Source organism: Cyprinus carpio, chromosome B16 (assembly GCF_018340385.1).
Source record: "Cyprinus carpio isolate SPL01 chromosome B16, ASM1834038v1, whole genome shotgun sequence".
NCBI lineage: Eukaryota > Metazoa > Chordata > Actinopteri > Cypriniformes > Cyprinidae > Cyprinus > Cyprinus carpio.
Genome location: NC_056612.1, coordinates 12,299,730 through 12,317,156, shown reverse-complemented (window position 1 = coordinate 12,317,156; position 17,427 = coordinate 12,299,730). Strand labels below are relative to the sequence as shown.

At 35.9% G+C, this 17,427-nt stretch overlaps 1 protein-coding gene across 5 annotated transcripts in view; it reads left to right on the top strand.

The window, feature by feature from the left end:
- fhod3b (formin homology 2 domain containing 3b) overlaps positions 1–17,427 on the top strand; it is a 167,888-nt gene that overhangs the window by 22,976 nt on the left and 127,485 nt on the right. For all 5 annotated transcript variants that reach the window (XM_042740797.1, XM_042740801.1, XM_042740800.1 and 2 more), the window contains exon 3: positions 6,676–6,740. In XM_042740797.1, the coding sequence (XP_042596731.1) occupies positions 6,676–6,740 (65 nt within the window). The remainder of the gene's footprint in view (positions 1–6,675; positions 6,741–17,427) is intronic.

Here is a 17,427-nt window from a genome sequence, read left to right as displayed (position 1 = left end):
CTTTACATTTTTTCATCAATGTGTACATATGTTTTTATGTCTTAAATGTTTGGTTCTCTGTGATGTTTTAAATCTTTATGATACATCTATGCTGCCGTTGTTTCCTTTTTTAAGCTTAAAGCTTCAGTCAATAATTGTAATTGCATGGAAAAGTGCATAAACAAATGTCTTCAAAATGTTACATTTTGTTTTGCATAGAAAAGAAAAAGAAGAGTAAGAGTAAGTAAAGGATGTCAAATTCTGTATTTTTTGTAAACTATTCCTTTTTTCTTGAGAAATACTTGAGGAGTGCTGGTCTATAAATGCACCAGGTGCTAAGAAACTTAATTTCTAGCTTATTTGCTGAGTCATATCTGTTCCAGGAAGACTTGTATAGTCTGCTGTTAATTGCACTATAGGCAAATGGTTGTTTTTCAACCGGGTCCAAGTATGCAGGAGGTAAACGTTACCTGTCGGCAATGGGTCTTCTCTCTGTAATTTTCTCCCTCTCTATTTTCCCTCCTTTTGTGTCTTTATGAGACTTCATAGTGTGATATTCCATAAACAGGCGGGTAGTGAGGAATCATAGTTGGTTAGAGTGTGCCTGGCATTACTCCACAGACCCAGGAGAGACTGCATGGGGCCAGGATGATTAACCTAACTGATGTAGAAGAAATCGTTTTTTTTCCATCAGAACAGATTTGGAGAAATTTAGCATTACATAACTTGCTCTCGAGTGGATGCTCTGCAGTAATTGGGTGCCGTCAGAATGAGTCCAAACAGCTTATAAAAAAATCACAATAATCCAAAAGTAGTCCATATGACCAATTAATGTCTTGTGAAGTGAAAAACTGTGTTTGCAGGAAACAAATTTTATTAAGACTTTTTGGGCCCTATTTTAACGATCTAAACGCAAAGTGTAAAGCGCACGGCGCAGGTGCACTCAGGGCGTGTCCAAATCCACTTTTGCTATTTTAACGACGGAAAAATGGTTGGTGCGCCCAGGCGCATGGTCTAAACGGGTTGTCCCTATTCTCTTAATGAGTAATGGGTGTTTTTTTGGGCTTAATGTGCAATAAACCAATCAGAGTCTCATCTTCCATTCCCTTTAAGAGCCAGTTACGCTCGTGTCATGATGGATTTGCTATTTACATGGCAGAATTTGGCAAGCGCAAAGACAGAAGGCGTCTCTGAGATGAAACGGAGCTGCTCGTGTGCGAGCAAATAGATAGCCTAATTCTGATACATGCGATGACTATCCATTATGACATGTAAGCATTTTTATATTTAATTAGCCTACAAAAAATTCTTATGCATCGCAATCCTTTAATTTGTAATATTTGGCATGTTTGTGTGGTGCTGTGCGTCCCTGTGTTTAATAAGCAGCGTGTATGCGCGTTGTGGACCCGCCTATATACACGCTCTTTAAATAAAAAAGAAAAAACATTGCGCCAGACTTTAGACCAGGTTTGAGTTGGTCTATGGCGCAGTCTATTTTCTCCTTAAAATAGCAATGCGCCAGCAATGTGCCTGAACACACATCTTTTTTAGACCAACACACCCATGGGTGCACAAATGGGTGCAAATGCATTTGCTAATTAAACGACGTGGCGCTGGACTGGAAAATGCAAATGGCTCCGGACTGAAACTAGCAAACACACTTGCGCTGCGCCTTGCGTCGCATTCCGCCGGGTGTATGATAGGGCCCTCTAACTTCAAGCCATAGCTTTTGACTAAAATATGAGTCCTTTAACCATAGTATTACCTTCTACCTAATATGAAATCTTTGCATTACTCAATATTGTTGTATCTTTAATAGCAGGCATGAAGTTACAGCTTGCCACTAGATATATAAATATGGAAGAATAATTTGTATTTTAACTAAATACAAAAATTTTAGTTGGTACATTTGCTAAATGGATAGGTTGTTGGTTTGAATCCCAGGCAGTAAACTGGTTAACATGCTGATAACATGCTTTTCTTGAAAAAGTAAGTTATTTTGGCTAAAAGTTTCCAGTTGCCAGTTGAATTTAATTTGGCAGAACTCTATTGCAGATTGTTAATGCCAGATTATTAATGCCAAATTAACAAATTCCTTGCTTATCAAGTGTTTTTTGGACTACCCATTTATATATACTGTCAGTGCAACAGTGTTTTATTTGTCTTCTTATGCAACAGAGCTGCTGCGAAAGGTTTCTTCATGCTTGTGAAATACTAACATCAGGATAATTTGCTTTGGATAAGCATAATGAGGCTGTCTGTATCTTTTGCTGGTGTTACGTGGCCGATGTAAGAGACACTTTCTCCTTTTGGCCCCAAACAGATCTCAGGTTGCACAGGCTATTCTGTTTCACAAAGCTGGGCACGTTTGTCTGGGTAACAGTGGGCCGTGAGCTGTGGAAAAAGACTGAGTCATCCAGCTGCAGATCTCTCCAGCAGAGCTGCGCTCTGGGAAACGGCGTGGACAGCAGTGCAGGATGATACACGCTATGTCAGCCGTACCGTATGTGCTAGACCGTCCACAGCCATGTAGTCGCTTGGCAGGCACCCACATGCAGAAATTCTCACAGTATTAAGCCAAGACGAAAAGCCAAGATATACAGCTTCACCCTCAGAATCCAGTTCTCCTGCACATTTCTCTGTATTTCTCCAGAAATACAAAAATTGGATTCCTCTGGGTATCTCATGCGTATTCTTAGACTCACCATTTAATTTGATAATGAGCATGTAGGGCGCTGTAGAGTACGGTTATGGTTAGTAGCCAGGCTAATGTTACTGGCGAGGAAAGCGCAAGTTCATTATGAAATAGATCCAGTTACTCATTAGCTTCAATGGCAGAAAGATTAAGTTGCAAGTGTTGTCAAGTTGCTTTAGTAAAAGTTGTGCAGACAGATGCTGTCTGTGTCTGTTGATTTTTATGTGTCTCTGGTCTATAGCCATGGGCCTGTATTTTATATTTCGAAAACTGCACACTTCAAAATGACATTCCAAAGTAAGTCACAAACATACATTGCCAAAGAAGGTGGCTGTTCACAGAGTGCTGTATCCAAGCATGTTAACAGAAAGTTGAGTGGAAGGAAAAAGTGTGGAGAAACAAGAGACCAAAAAATGCAGATGAGCTGAAGGCCACTGTCAAAGAAACCTGGGCTTCCATACCACCTCAGCAGTGCCATAAACTGATCACCTCCAAGCCACGATGAATTGAGGCAGTAATTAAAGCAAAAGGAGACCCTACCAAGTATTGAGTACATGTACAGTAAATGAACATAGTAGTATTCTAATAGTAGTATTCTAGTATTAGAAGTATTCAAATTTGTTGAGAGCCAAATGTGAGCCAAAATCATCACAATTAAAAGAACTAAAGACTTAAACTACTTCAGTCTATTTGCACTGAATTTATTTAAGAACTAAAGACACTACTTCAGTCTGTGTGCATTGAATTTATTTAATACATTATTTTAGAAATTTTTGTTATTTTGAGTTGAATTAATTTTTTAAATGCATTTTTATTTGTTGTTATTATTTATTGTTTGTGATGTTTATTTGTTTTGTTTAATGTATTTGATATATTCTCCATTTGTAAATGTTAAAAAAGTCATGCAAATATATCAATTTAGGTGTCAGGAATGGGTGAGGCTTATGCGTTTGAGCGAGCGCTGCTGCGCGCTAACAGACTGAGCGCAATAGAATAATAGTGCAATAATGAAAGTGAAAGTGAGTGAGTGAGTGTAACAGACTGCAGCCAAGTATGGTGACCCATATCAGAATTAGTGCTCTGCAGAGCAGTGAACACACACACCACACTGTGAACACACACACCCGAGCAGTGGGCAGCCATTTTTGAGCAGTTGGGGGTTCGATGCTTGCTCAAGGGCACCTAAGTCGTGGTATTGAAGGTGGAGAGAGAACTGTACATGCACTCCCCCCACCCAGGGCACCTAAGTCGTGGTATTGAAGGTGACAATCGATTGGGAGTCCGACTCTCTAACCATAGGCCACGACTCCCCCCTAAATTCTGAGTAAAATGTACATTCTGTTAAAATATTTGTTGTTGGACATTAAATATGACACATGTAGAATTTTAAACCTACATACTGTATAAGTGTATGTTTTATGATAGCAGTAACTGCAAATCAAATGTAAGCTAGCTGATACAGCTCTAATTATTATAGTTCAAATGAGTTAATGTGTATTCCTCTTACTAGTTAAAATGTACCGTTTTCTATAATGTATTTTATTCTAACTCTTTAATTTAGTGCTTTAAAGAACAATTTTAGATAAGTAATGCTTTAATATTCTACTAATAACCATAAAAGTTATAGTTGTCAAAAACCAAGAAAATCTGCATGGCAAGAAACCGCTGATCAACTGAATGTGCAAGTAGCAACTATGTTAAAATGTTTTCATATATTTTAATTTAATTTAATTTAATTTATATATCTTAAAACAATATCTTTATTAATCTAAAGCACAATATAGTTGTATAGTTAAATATAGTTGATTGTAGCCTATATTTTTATTTATTTGTTTTAATATTTAAGTTGCATTTTCTGTATACTTTTATTTTTGGACTGATAATAACGTCCAATAATTATATGTGTGAGAGTCCTTGCATTCCTATTGGTAAGTGTTAGAGAAGCTCAGCTTAGCCTGACAGTTAGCCTGCTCCTGACCAGATTAGTTTCCCAGCATAAGCTGCCACAGTGACTGAGTTTGAGCTATGGTAAATTTGCTTTATGAAACTGAAACAAGTGATAATAAATCTGACCAACTGAAAAAACCTGGATTATTTGGTAAACTTATTTTATGAAACAATCCCTGGTAACTTAACTAAACTAAACTAAACTAAACTAAACTAAAACACCAAAATAAATTAAATGTATTCATGTATTTTAAATTCTTCTATATATTAAATTAAATTAAATAAAAAATTAAATTTATGCATTTAGCAGACGCTTTTATCCAAAGCGACTTACAGTGCATGTAAATTACTGGTCGTTTTGGAGAGTGCTGAAGGTAGGTAGTCACTTATGGAGATGCCCGATCTGTGGCATGTTGCCAACAAGACCAGACATCAAACTTTCATTGTATAACTTGCACAATGCTGCATTTGTTTACAGGTCTCCGTAAAAATATCTTTTCTCCAATCTCCATGAGTTTCTGTTATGTCTGCATTTCTTTACTGTGTTGCTTCTTGTCCACCTTATGTGTTTATCTCATGTCTGGTAAATGGAGGCTTCAGCCCACACGGATGTTACTAAAGAGTCATTGCCGATCCTGAATGCATTTGGTCAACTTTTTCTAAAGCTGAGCGTTAAGCATCCATCCATCTCCTCCAACTCAAATGCAGCTGCATCTCATTCCATTGTGTGTTTACTTCCAGTTATTCATGAGACAGACAGATCCTCCGTTCATCAGGCTTGATAATCTATGAAAGAGACGGGGGTTGGGTCTGTGCCCGTACTCGTCCGTCACACTTTATATGGATGGAGTGACCTACATGTCATCCCCACAGCCACCTCTGCTCTCCAGGTCATGGGGATTCCGGACGATATCTGACCCTTTTTTCACAACATGCCTCTCTTCACCCACTCAGTCCATCCAGTTTCTCCCTCCCATGAGTCACTTGGCATTTAGTAGTAAGTCACAGGAAGTCAGTTGGATTTTTACTGTCTTTTGGGGCTCAAGGCCACACATGGTTTTAGTCTCTCAAGACTTAAGCTTAATTCACCTGACCTAAATATATAGTAAGAGCAGATACAACACAGAATCAGGCTTCTGGTGTAAACAGATGTGCTTTGGAATATTAATTCACCTTCACAAGTGTATATAAATAAGGTTGGTTGTGTGTTAAAATGCTCTCCTTATATGGCGTTCCAAATTAATGTTTGGGAGAAGCTTGTTTGTATATTGATCAGTCATAACACAAGGTTGTTTAACTTACTGTACTCCTGTGATAATTTATCTAGCATTTGATTCACAATTTACTGTTTTTCAGTTCGTTACTAAACTGCGTCATTTTGTTTTGTTTGGTTTTGCTTTGTTTTTGTATAATTTTACTTTGTTTTGTTTTTTGTTAAATTTCTGATTTTGCTTTTACTTTGTATTGCTTTTGCTGTTTAGTTTAGTTAAATTTTTGTTTGTTTTGTTTCGCTTTTTGTTTTTGCATTTTTACTGTGTTGCTTTGTTTTGTTTCATTTGCTTTGTTTTGCTGTTTCATTTTTGCTTTTTTTACTTTGTGTTGCTTTTGCTATGTGTTGTTTTATTTTGTTCTGCTTTGCTTTATGTGTTTTGTATTGTTTCACTTTGTTTTGCTTTTTGTTTAGTTTTTTTAAATGTAGAAATCTATATATCACAACATGAAAGTAACATGACTACTTTTACCAAATGTTGCAATTATTTGTCCTTGTATACTGTATATCTTAAATATTGTAATGTAATGTAATGAATTAAGATTTATTTATTTCTTTGAATATGAATTAGCAAGATTTTTAATCAATGCACTGAGAAAACATTTTGACAGTTAAAAAGTGCACTAAATTTATGAATTCGGAAAGAGAAACCATACTTTGGTTATCATATGGCTATACAGTACGGTCCATATCATATAGTCAAACATAGCTCTGTAAATCTTTTAACATTTATTAGATTTTCAGCATGATGATCTCTTGTTTTTTTGTTTGTTTTTTTCTTTAGGAGAGGAAAAAAGCACAGTATTATCTTGAGAACACAGCTGTCTGTCAGAGTCCATGCCTGCATAGGTAAGTAACAAGATGCCGTTGCTCTTCAAACAAACTATAAATGGTGAGAAAAACATGTTGTACTCAATCTTCACCTTTTAAAATTTCGGGCTCAGTCAGCAGATTCTGGCTGCATTAGATTGTTTAGGAATTATTTTCTCATTTGTTGCTTGTTGAATGACAGATGTGTAAATTATACGTACCGAATCCCCTGCTTGATTTTTACTGTGTGGTAAAGTTTTCCTGTTGCTAATAGGCCCTCACGCCACAACGTTTAGGATCTAGTTTAAATATGTTCCATGCTTGATTTCTCAATTGATATAAAACAGCTAATGCAGCAACTTTATATAAATGCCAGGGTAGTGCTTTACACACAAACACATCTCATCTTGTGTCAAGTATATTGGAGTTTTAAAACATTAAAATCTAATTCTGTTTTGGCTTGAAGGCTTTTTTTAATTTATAACCTGTGTGATGCCATGGTAATGTATAAAAGAAAGAATAACTGTAGCATGTTTGGACTTACATTATCTTGCATAGTTACTGTATATTTCTTCACAATCTCGTTGTTTATCTTGTGTCCCTAAACCCTGTTGACAGAATCAGGCTTCATTACCGCTGTAAGCCTTATCCCAGATTAACATCTGTGTCATTGTGTGGAAGCAGGACGGCTATGGCTATCTCTGTATCATGAAGGATTAAGTGTCACAGACAGCACCCACAAAACCCATTAAGCATATAAACCGTGTAGTTTCTCTGGAAGTGTAGTATTCATGTACTGTAACTAACTTCAGAGGTTTATGTTACCCCTGTGACTCTTTGTCTCAGACAGCACACCCACGAAACATAGAGTATATGGACCATCTGATGCTTCCCTTATGAAAAATAAGTTTATTCAAGTGTGCTATTAGTATACTTCTTTTAAACTAAAAATAGGAAAGTATGCTTTTAGTTTACTTTTTATGTACTTCTCAGAAATGGGCTTTATGTACTTCTCAGAAATATACTTAAAATGACATTTATGTATACTTGACTTATACTTACAAAAAGTCTAAATATACTTGAACTTTACTTAAGTATACTTAATAAAATAAACTTGAAGTATACTACTTTTTGGTAAGGGTTACTGGACATAAAAATGGCTTTTATCGGTGTGCTTGGAAGTTATGTTTTACCAGGCTGCCACAATAGCTGGGTTTCCATCTGTTGTGTTCTTTGTTAATTTTAGAGTATCACACAAAATTTGTGATATTCCAATAATGATGTGATGTCTCAGTATCCCATTGTATGCTATTTTTGTGTGTTGATTAATTAGTGGAGTTAAAACCTGTAATTTTTATAACTGAATTTAAAAAACAATTATGCAGAAAACTTAAAAAATAATGAAAAATAAAAATTATATATATATAATCCGCCGCATCCCAGTTCTGTGTTCGGAAAGGAAATGAAGTGTACTACGGAAACCCTAAAGGGAATAAATATCCTACGAGGAGGATAAAAAAAATATTTCAATACTTTTTCTCGCTTCTATATCATGAGGTAAGTATAGGCGACTGTATATAAATTGTGAATTCAGGGACCCGCTGTTTCACGTTTCGGGACACCCCTAACTCCTAGCCCTGCCCCCTATGTATATCACAATGTCACTGCAAAGTGCTTATATATATATATATATGTCACATTTTTTGGATGATTCTTGAACACACACACACACACACACACACACACACACACACAGACAGACAGACAGACAGACAGACAGACAGACAGACAGATAGACAGATAGATAGATAGATTTGTTACAGTATTTATTAATCTATTCATATTTGTTAACTTTAATAAAAGTACAACTGTTGTACTTTAATTACTATGAACTGAGATTAATAAATGAAAAATAATTTTTCATTGTTAGTTCATGTTAACTAATGTAGTAATGTTAACAAATGGAACCTTTGAACCTTTTCAGTGTTACTGAAAATTTAAATATTTTTAGAAAATAATATTTAACATTGTTTACCTGTGAAGTGCACTTTTTTATTTAACAGGCCTTAAAAAAATTAGTTTTTTTTAACTCAAATTTTATGACATCAAATATTTCGAAGTTTCAAAGTTTTGTTTTGAGATACTAGCACACCTTCAATTTAAGCTTTTAAAGTTATCTGATTTCATATTTACCCACCCTTAAACATCCTCTACAACTGCGGTTGGCTTTATACATGTCAGTCAGTCGGCTTTTTCATGTCTAAATGGGCGGTTCTTGGCTGGAATAATCCGCAGTGTGGACCAGACTTCATGCCGACAGTCAAATGTCTAAGTGATTCACTGCCGTTGTCTAAAGGAACTGGTAGTCTGTGTTTAAGACAAGTGTGTGTCTGTGGCGTGCTGCAGTGCTGCCAAGCACACATGGCTTGTACAGTTTTCCCTCTCCAGACTGCAGGGGAAAATATATCCGTCAGCCTGCAAAAGCCATTAGGCTTAGAACTGTCAGATTTTAATTTGTACGTTTCGCAAAAGTGTTATTTAAGGGTACCAAGGACAAAAATTGTCCAGTGAAAGAAGTGCAGTTATCTCTCACGGTCAGCTCAATTTACCGATCCTGCGTGCCTGACAGATTGCGGCACTGTTTGGAAACTCCAAAGCAGTTCTGCTAGGGGTATTTTGGTCCAAAAATAAAGTTGCTGAAACTCCTGGCAAGGTCTGAGAATCTGTTGAGAGAGATTTTCTGAACCAGACCAGACACCTGCCCGCGAGTCGTTTTCCCCTTTCGTTCTCTCGCAATTTGTGAACCATGAAAGAGTGCAGCAGCTTAGCCCAAGTACCTCTTGTAGCAAACCCTTCCGAGAAGCTTCACCTATCAACAGCTCTGAACGTTTGCTTGTTGATTTGTGTCTTGATAACATGCTTTGAATCACTATGTGTTTGTCTCTGTGGAATCAATGTTCCGTATCTATGATTTAAACCCGTATGGAAAGAGCAGCTTGATAAGACAACCACTATGCTCTGCAGATGTTGCCTTGCCTCCCTTGTTGAATGTTTTCCTGCCATTCAATCCTCTGTCCTGGGACCTGTCCTAAACCACGCTGCATTCCTTGTAGCAATGATGGGATCGCTTTTCTGACCAGCTGTGTGCTTGTGTGATTGAAGGCCTATTTGGGTCAAAGGTGGGTCCTGTGTGGGGGAGGTGAGGGCTGGGTAAGACTCTCTCTCGCTCTCTAAGCGGATGACCCAAGATGACAGCTGCTGCACTTCAGGCTTAATGTGTCTCTCAGTTTTTGTGTTAATGAAAGAGCAGGATGACTATTTGAATGAGTTTTGTTGTATATTTGCAGTTTTCATTTTAGTTTTAGTTTTATTTATTTATTTCATTTTATTTTATGTTTTAGTGACATTTTGTGATAAAAAAAAAACAAAAAAACTATTAGTTAATTTTTTTCAAGATATTTTAATTATGCTTCATTTTTATTTCAGTTTTTTATTTAATTTTAGTACTTCAACCTATTTTATTTCAGTTAGTTGCCAATGCAACATTTCATATTTTCATTGTTTATTTTATTTTATTTTATTATTTTAATGAAAAGATGTTTTAATATTTTTTGATTTGGTTAACAATAACAATACTGGTTAATGTTAATAAAATATTTTAAAAACATCCTTTGAGGTTAACAACTTTCGAATTTATCAGCCACTTATTACTAGTCTCAGCCTCAGACATTTAGAGAACGGTCCGTGGGCGTGAATGCATATGGGACACAAAAGTGGAAACACTTCAGGAGTGTCGAAGTCATCATTGGATTGGTTGAATTCTACAGGATTTCCACGAGACGTGTGTGTCGCGTTCTTTAACGATCCGCCTAAACACAAAGTTGCCCCTGGCGCCAAACCCCCTCACGAAAGAAAAAAGCTGTTGTGTTTACAATTGTGACGACGAGCGCTTATCAGGATCAACTAAACGCTGGATTTTCAAAAGTATGTGAAATATTTAAAGTTCGCAGCATAGTATCTTTAAAATATGTCTGAGAGTTTTACACACCGGTCTGTTATTGTGGCAACATTTCCACGCCTCAAAACGTGACGATGAACGAAACGAACTGTGATTGGTTGTTTGACATGTCGGTGAAAATGAAAGCTGCCAAGAATTCCAGACCTTCAGTCTGAAGGTCTGGCTATGCGAGACTAACTTATTACTGACTATTTTTTTGTTTTTTTTGAAGCAGTGTTTACTCAATTGAAAATTTGTTTTCATGTATTAATTATTTATCATTATTAATCCACATTAATGTTTAAATAGTTTAAGGCTGAATGTATTAAAATCAAATTAGATTTTGTTTTTGCATTGAAATTGGTAGATTTGGATTTAAATTTGGTATGGTAGACTAGTGTAAACACTCGATGCATATTGCATTCAAAATAAATTCAAAGATTAAATGAATCCATTTTGCATGATTTTTATTGGCATATTCTTTATCAAAGAACTAGTATGCACAGAGGCGGTGCTAAAATTGGTCCAAAACTGTTTATCTATTTGTTTTTTTCCAGTTAGATCAATTACAGCCTTATATTTGTTACTGCATTTGAACTTTAAGAGTTAAAATCAATTTTAATTCATTTGTAATTTTAACCAAGTTTATGACTGCAGGTTTTATGTCATGTCAGTCATGTGTTGTTAATCATATTTCATCATAATTTGTGCCAAATAATTTGATCCACTGCTCCTGATAGAAGACCAATTTTACCCCATACACAGCACTTTTTTGGTCAAATGAAGCACTAATCTAAAACAGTTCTTTTCCGGGAAAAAAAATCCAAAGTGTCTCCGGCAAACATTTATTTGTAACAGTAATTTCATGTATGGAGAGATGCATGTATTTCCCATAAGCATTGCCCATCTTCAGTGACGTGTGGTCATGCTTTTGTTTGCACATTCGAGGCCATTTATCTTGAGTTTGATGAAAGGAATGAACTCAAAACCACTTTGCTGCTGCTATTCATAGCAGGACTTTACACAGCACCTTGTCATAAATCAACTCACCAGAGTGGGCTGTCAACAGACCTGATGACACAACACCATGAGAACTATTTTCTTGCTCTTGTCTGGGCTCATTAGCAAAACCTTTTGCACTTGTGCATTTAAGCCTGATTTATATTTTCCATGTCCATGCTGACCACTTCATTAAATGACAGTAGTGTTTTGCTACTGCTGTGCCCAGTATGGGCTCTATGACCTCAATGTTTTGACTGTCCATCATTATTATTATGGGAAGTTACATGGGTCAGCTGTGTTAGTGTGAGTCTAATGGGTTCTAGACCAGGATTTTTAAAAATGTTTTGGTGCCAAGGACCCCCAAATGTGTAGGGCATCCCTTGTGAGTGGTCCCATTCTGAAAATGTAAAGACAGGTGCAATTTTTTTTGTCTGTGTGTGATGAGAAAGTAGTATTATAAAGACAAAAAAGTCATTATCTCCAAAAATAAATAATTGACTTTTACTTTGTCATTTAACTAAAGCAAAATGTTGAAATATGTTAAAATATTAGTTAAAAATATTCACAGTTTAAGTAGAAATTTTCATTTCTTTTGCTTAAAAACTATATATTACAAAATATAAATATTATATATATCAGTTAGATTCATGGTCCTGAGAAATGTAACAAATTCCAATTCAAGGAATCACTGAAAAAAATGAAGGAATAATTAGGTTTTTGGCTTCTGGTGTGATGAAAATATGTTCCTGGCTCTCATCATTAGTCTTTTTGTGTAAGCTGGAAGCAGATCTTGTTGAAAAAGGTGTCCAGGGTGGATGTTCTTTCAATTAGTGATTATGTAACAGTCCACATTTGATTTGAGTTAGCAGCCTGGCATCTGTGGCTCTGTTCCAGATGTTTCTTTATTGTGTCTCATGTTAAAATGAAGAATCTTGACATTGATACTTCTGGAGCAGGAAAAGATGAATTTTGACTGGAATGTTTCCTGTAGGAAATGCCATGGTAAAATGAACACAACTGTAAAGTCTGTCTTTCTAATTAATAAAATCTGAAACTACTGTAGAGTGACATTCAGCATCTTTATAATCCATTAGAGAAGATTTGACTTTCTGCCTTTTGTACCTCTGTAGAGAATTAACTAAAAAATAATTATACCCACTGATAACAGTGTTTGTTTGCGCATGATGTGCACATTATTTTAGCACACAGTGCATTTGGAATTATGCAAATAATCTCAAATACACCCATAAAATATGTGTTTAATGAGATTTGCATGGCACAGTTCACGTTCTTGCTGTTTGTTTCCGTTGCAGCAGACTACTGTGATCTAACATACTTTACTGGTACTGTACAGCACCTAAATCGGCTTTTCAAAATGTACTTTAAAGTCTATTTTAAATTAAATTCCTTTGCCACCTGCTTTCTTTCAGGTGATAATAAGGCAATGCTAATACCAACAGACTGATATAGTTTTGTGTAAAAAGGCCAGTTCATATCAAGAATAATAACTGTAATGATAACTTTTTGTAGCATCTACACCAACAGGTGATAACATTCTGTTTATTGTATGCATATGTTGCAGTTGCTTCATCTGCCATTTTTAAAATAAAATAAAAATGTGCTGAAAATGTACTCTCTCTTAGGCTGTGCAAGATGTAGATGAGTTTGTTTCTTCATTGAAAAAGTTTTGTAGAAATTTAAAATGACATCACTTGCTCAACAATAGATCCTCTGCAGGGAATGGGTGCCGTCACAATGAGAGTCCAAACAGCTGATAAAAACATCACAATAATCTACAAGTAATTCACATGACCAAATCCACCATTAAGACATTTTAACTTTAAACCACAGATTCTCAACAAAATATGAGCGCATAATACAAAATAACACTTTTCCCAGTAAAAAATATTTAAAACTACATAGTTACAGTTACTGTTACAGTTATCATTCTTGGTGTAAATGGGCTATAATGGGCCTAATTTACATAAAGAACTTTGTTTGTATAGTTACAAATGACACATGGATTTTATATGCGACACAGCGCTATTTCAGTGCATTTACTAGCATTTGATTAAACTGGATTGTGTGTGGTTAGTGCCGAAATACTGCGCAAAAAAGTTTCTTTAGTAAACAGCACTTCGCAAATGATGAAAACGGTTATTTACCTTTTTTTTCTCCAAATTGCAACCATATGATCATCCAAATTTAAACAGGACTTCCTGAATGTGGTGACTTAAAGGTCCAAGTGTTAACATCAGAGGAAGCTGCATATAAATAATCTGTTTATTCATAAACATGAATGATGAGTCTTTTAGGCTCTTATATGCAATGCCTGTCATTTAGCGCGTTTGCGGAGAACCTCAGCGGTCAATGGCAGTGAGATTTAGCGGTGTGGTAATGTACACAACATAGCTCATGGTTGCTGCAGCAGTCGTGAAAAGCACCAATCACCATCAGATGGCTAATTTTCAGAGCCCAGAAACCCCTGTGCTCCCTGCGAGTAAACCGTGGCTTTCCAACAGGTCATAATCCAGATGCCTTAATCATAGTCATTTACTCGCACAAACATTTGGCTGCAGAGGAGATGCTTTTGTTGGGCTGATGGAAAGCTTGAGTTCTGGTGCACTTGGTTTTTTCTGCCGGATGAGCTAATGGTTTATTAAGGTTTGCAGGCTCAGTGTAGATCTTGACGCTGATTTGCCATAATCAACGTGTCTGGAAGTCGGGGCTCTATAATGTGAAAACGAGGCCAGACTCCTGATTAAACTCAACGATGCCAACGTGTGGTCCCAATAAAACTGGTCTCCGTTTATTATCATTAGCCCTCACTGCAAATAAAGACATAATGAATTTTCAAACATGTGAAATAAATCTGAGGTAATGGTCTCACACTGGGTTCTGGGGGCATTAGTAACAAGCAGAACCCTAAACAGACCTGATTGTGAGGTGACTTGAGTGAAAAATTTTCACTAGCAACTCGCCCCAATCCCCACCCAAGAGTAATATTTAAAAGCACATTGCGGTTATGGCCAAATTATAGACATACAAGTTAATGAAGGTTGGAATTGTTTAATATGTTTTGTGAGCTTCCAGAGTAAATCACTAAATTAGGTCTGGGTTTTGTATAATGTACAGAATACAGTGGAGTAAGTGCTTCATTAGCCATATAATTCACCGTGTCTTGTATGATACAGTACATGTGCTCATTACTGTCTAAACCAGGGGTCGGCAACCTTTTTGGCATTACCTGGTTAACCACTGTGCCAACCCCACCCCCCTCTTTTTTAATGTTTTCTGTATTATACAGTATGCATTAATGCTTTGTACAGTACATGCACATTTTTAAATGATACGATAAAAAAACAATAGGCCTATTTTGATTTTCATGCAAATAGTTTCTGAAGATTTTTTCATAGATTGTTTTTTAAACTTTTCAAAAGTTTCTTGAATAACAGATATACAGTATGACTGTACTGAACATCACTGTATGTGTGTTTGTGACAAGGCCAATGCATTAAAACCATTCAGTTTAATCGCTGTTCTATATTAATACGCTGCATTAATTGATGAGTGCGCGCACACATACACACACACCACAGGCACACAGATCTGAGATCGCGCTGTGCAAAAAGTAACATTCAGAAGCTCATAAACTTATCAGCGCTGCCACACGACTTTTATTAATCGATGCTGAATCGCTTATATTCCTCAACAAGGAGGGGTGTAAAATCACTGTCTTTAAGTTACTAAACTCGGCTTCATATTTTTGTAGAGAGAGACAGACGCAGACAATTTACACATATCTCTCTCTCTCTTGCTATCAAAATGGCCATATTTGAGAAAAAAAAAATTTTTGAGTAGTTTGTGACACTGGATATAGCTGTCGGTCATTTAACATTTCTATCGTAAACGTACCGTTAAAAGTGGACTAATATTAAATGATTTGTAGCTTCATCTTACCTCGCTCTCTTTAATGTTAAAATGACTCTTCGCACTCTGCTTCTGTCAACAGTAAACTCCGCCTACATTGATTTGATTGGTCATCTCAGTCAATTTGACATTGACGAGCGCTGTTAGACCGCTGAGGCTTTGATCTGAAGTGCATAGTATGTTCAGCGGTCGCGTGCGCATCCGTAGACATGCGCAAGTTAATTCTCACACTTTAATAGTATTTGTAGCCCCTGACAGTGTGACTATGAGAAGTTATTACCTCAAAATGTATGTTAGTATGCAGTTTTCCCTATTGCTCGTATGCCAGCGAGTTTCTTTAGTTTTGTTTCGTGCCATTACGTAGGTTGCCGACCCCTGGTCTAAACGATGTGTGGTTTTTTTTTCAATGGTTGATGTCAGTATTTTGAGAGGTTAATATACATATTATATGTTTTCAATTAATAAAATGTAAAGTAAGTAAATGAGACACAAAATAATTTACACAAGTCATTTTATTTTTGTTTACACCAAAATTAAAAGGTACAAACTATTTTTTAAGTATAATTTTTAAACTTTTTTATGCTTGTATAATGTACAGAATGTCTGTCTGTCTATATTTGACCATATCTGTGGCATTAAACATCATATATCTGTTTCAATTTTTATTTTGTTTGGTTTCTTATTATTTATTTATTTTTTTGTGCCATAATTTTTAACATAATTATGGTTTTGTTTGTTTTGTTTTGTGTGTGCCATTATTTTTTTTGCATAATTATGTTTTTTATGTGTATGTTTTTTTGTTTTGTTTTGTTTTGTTTTGTGTCATTACGTTTGGGATAATGTTTTTTTGTTTTTTTATTTTTTGTACTTTTTTTTTTGTTTTTTTTTTTTTTTTTTTTTTTGTTGAACAACACAACACAGACATGCTATAAATGGCCACAAATAATTTTAGTGAATTCCTCCTTCTGTTTATAATGAAACATTAAAATGATTTTATCAGTGCTTACGTCTTTCATACAGTTACAGTTATTGCACCAAATGAGATCACTTCATCCACCCACTCTTTGTGCATGTCCCCATATGACCATCACTCTATACTCTTTCACAACTTGTGCTTTTTTAACTGTAGACACTCACTGAGGTCAGTCAGGACAGGCTGATGTTCAAGAAATGATCCAAGAACACCACAGAGTAACAGCCTAACCTACAGCTGACTAGCTCTTACAGTTTTTTGTCTGTTAAATGAGCTGTTATGGAAACAACTGCTTTCACTTTGAGTTGTGATTTATGATCCTTTAAAACTTTACATGATGAATTTGTCACTTTTGGCTTATTGTTTGACACTTTGAAACACTCATGTAGAAAACAATTGTGTGTGTGAGCAGACTGTAAATTTCCAATAATTCCTAGTGCTTTTCCAAGCAGTAAACAATGTTAGAGCAGAAAAAAGCGGCACAATCTAGACCTAAACTGAGTTCACCACTCTTGGACCAGTCGTTGGCCTAACTGGTTTTTAATTACGTTGCATTGCTCTGTTTAGTTTTCCTTTGCTATTTAAATTTTTTGTTTTTCTTTCCAGAATTGCCATATAAGCGTGGTTGTGTTGAGTCTTGAGTCTGTGTTTGAGATGTAAGATTGAAACTGTGAAAGAACCTGAAGAATTTGTCTTCAACTGTAATTTTTTCCAGGACTCAGGCCTTATTAGCCTTAGCACTCAAAAATCAAGTTCCTAGGCCTTGAAATCATTTTTTTTTTGGTATTGAAAAAACAGGTTCCATATCTTTTCCCAATGTTCTC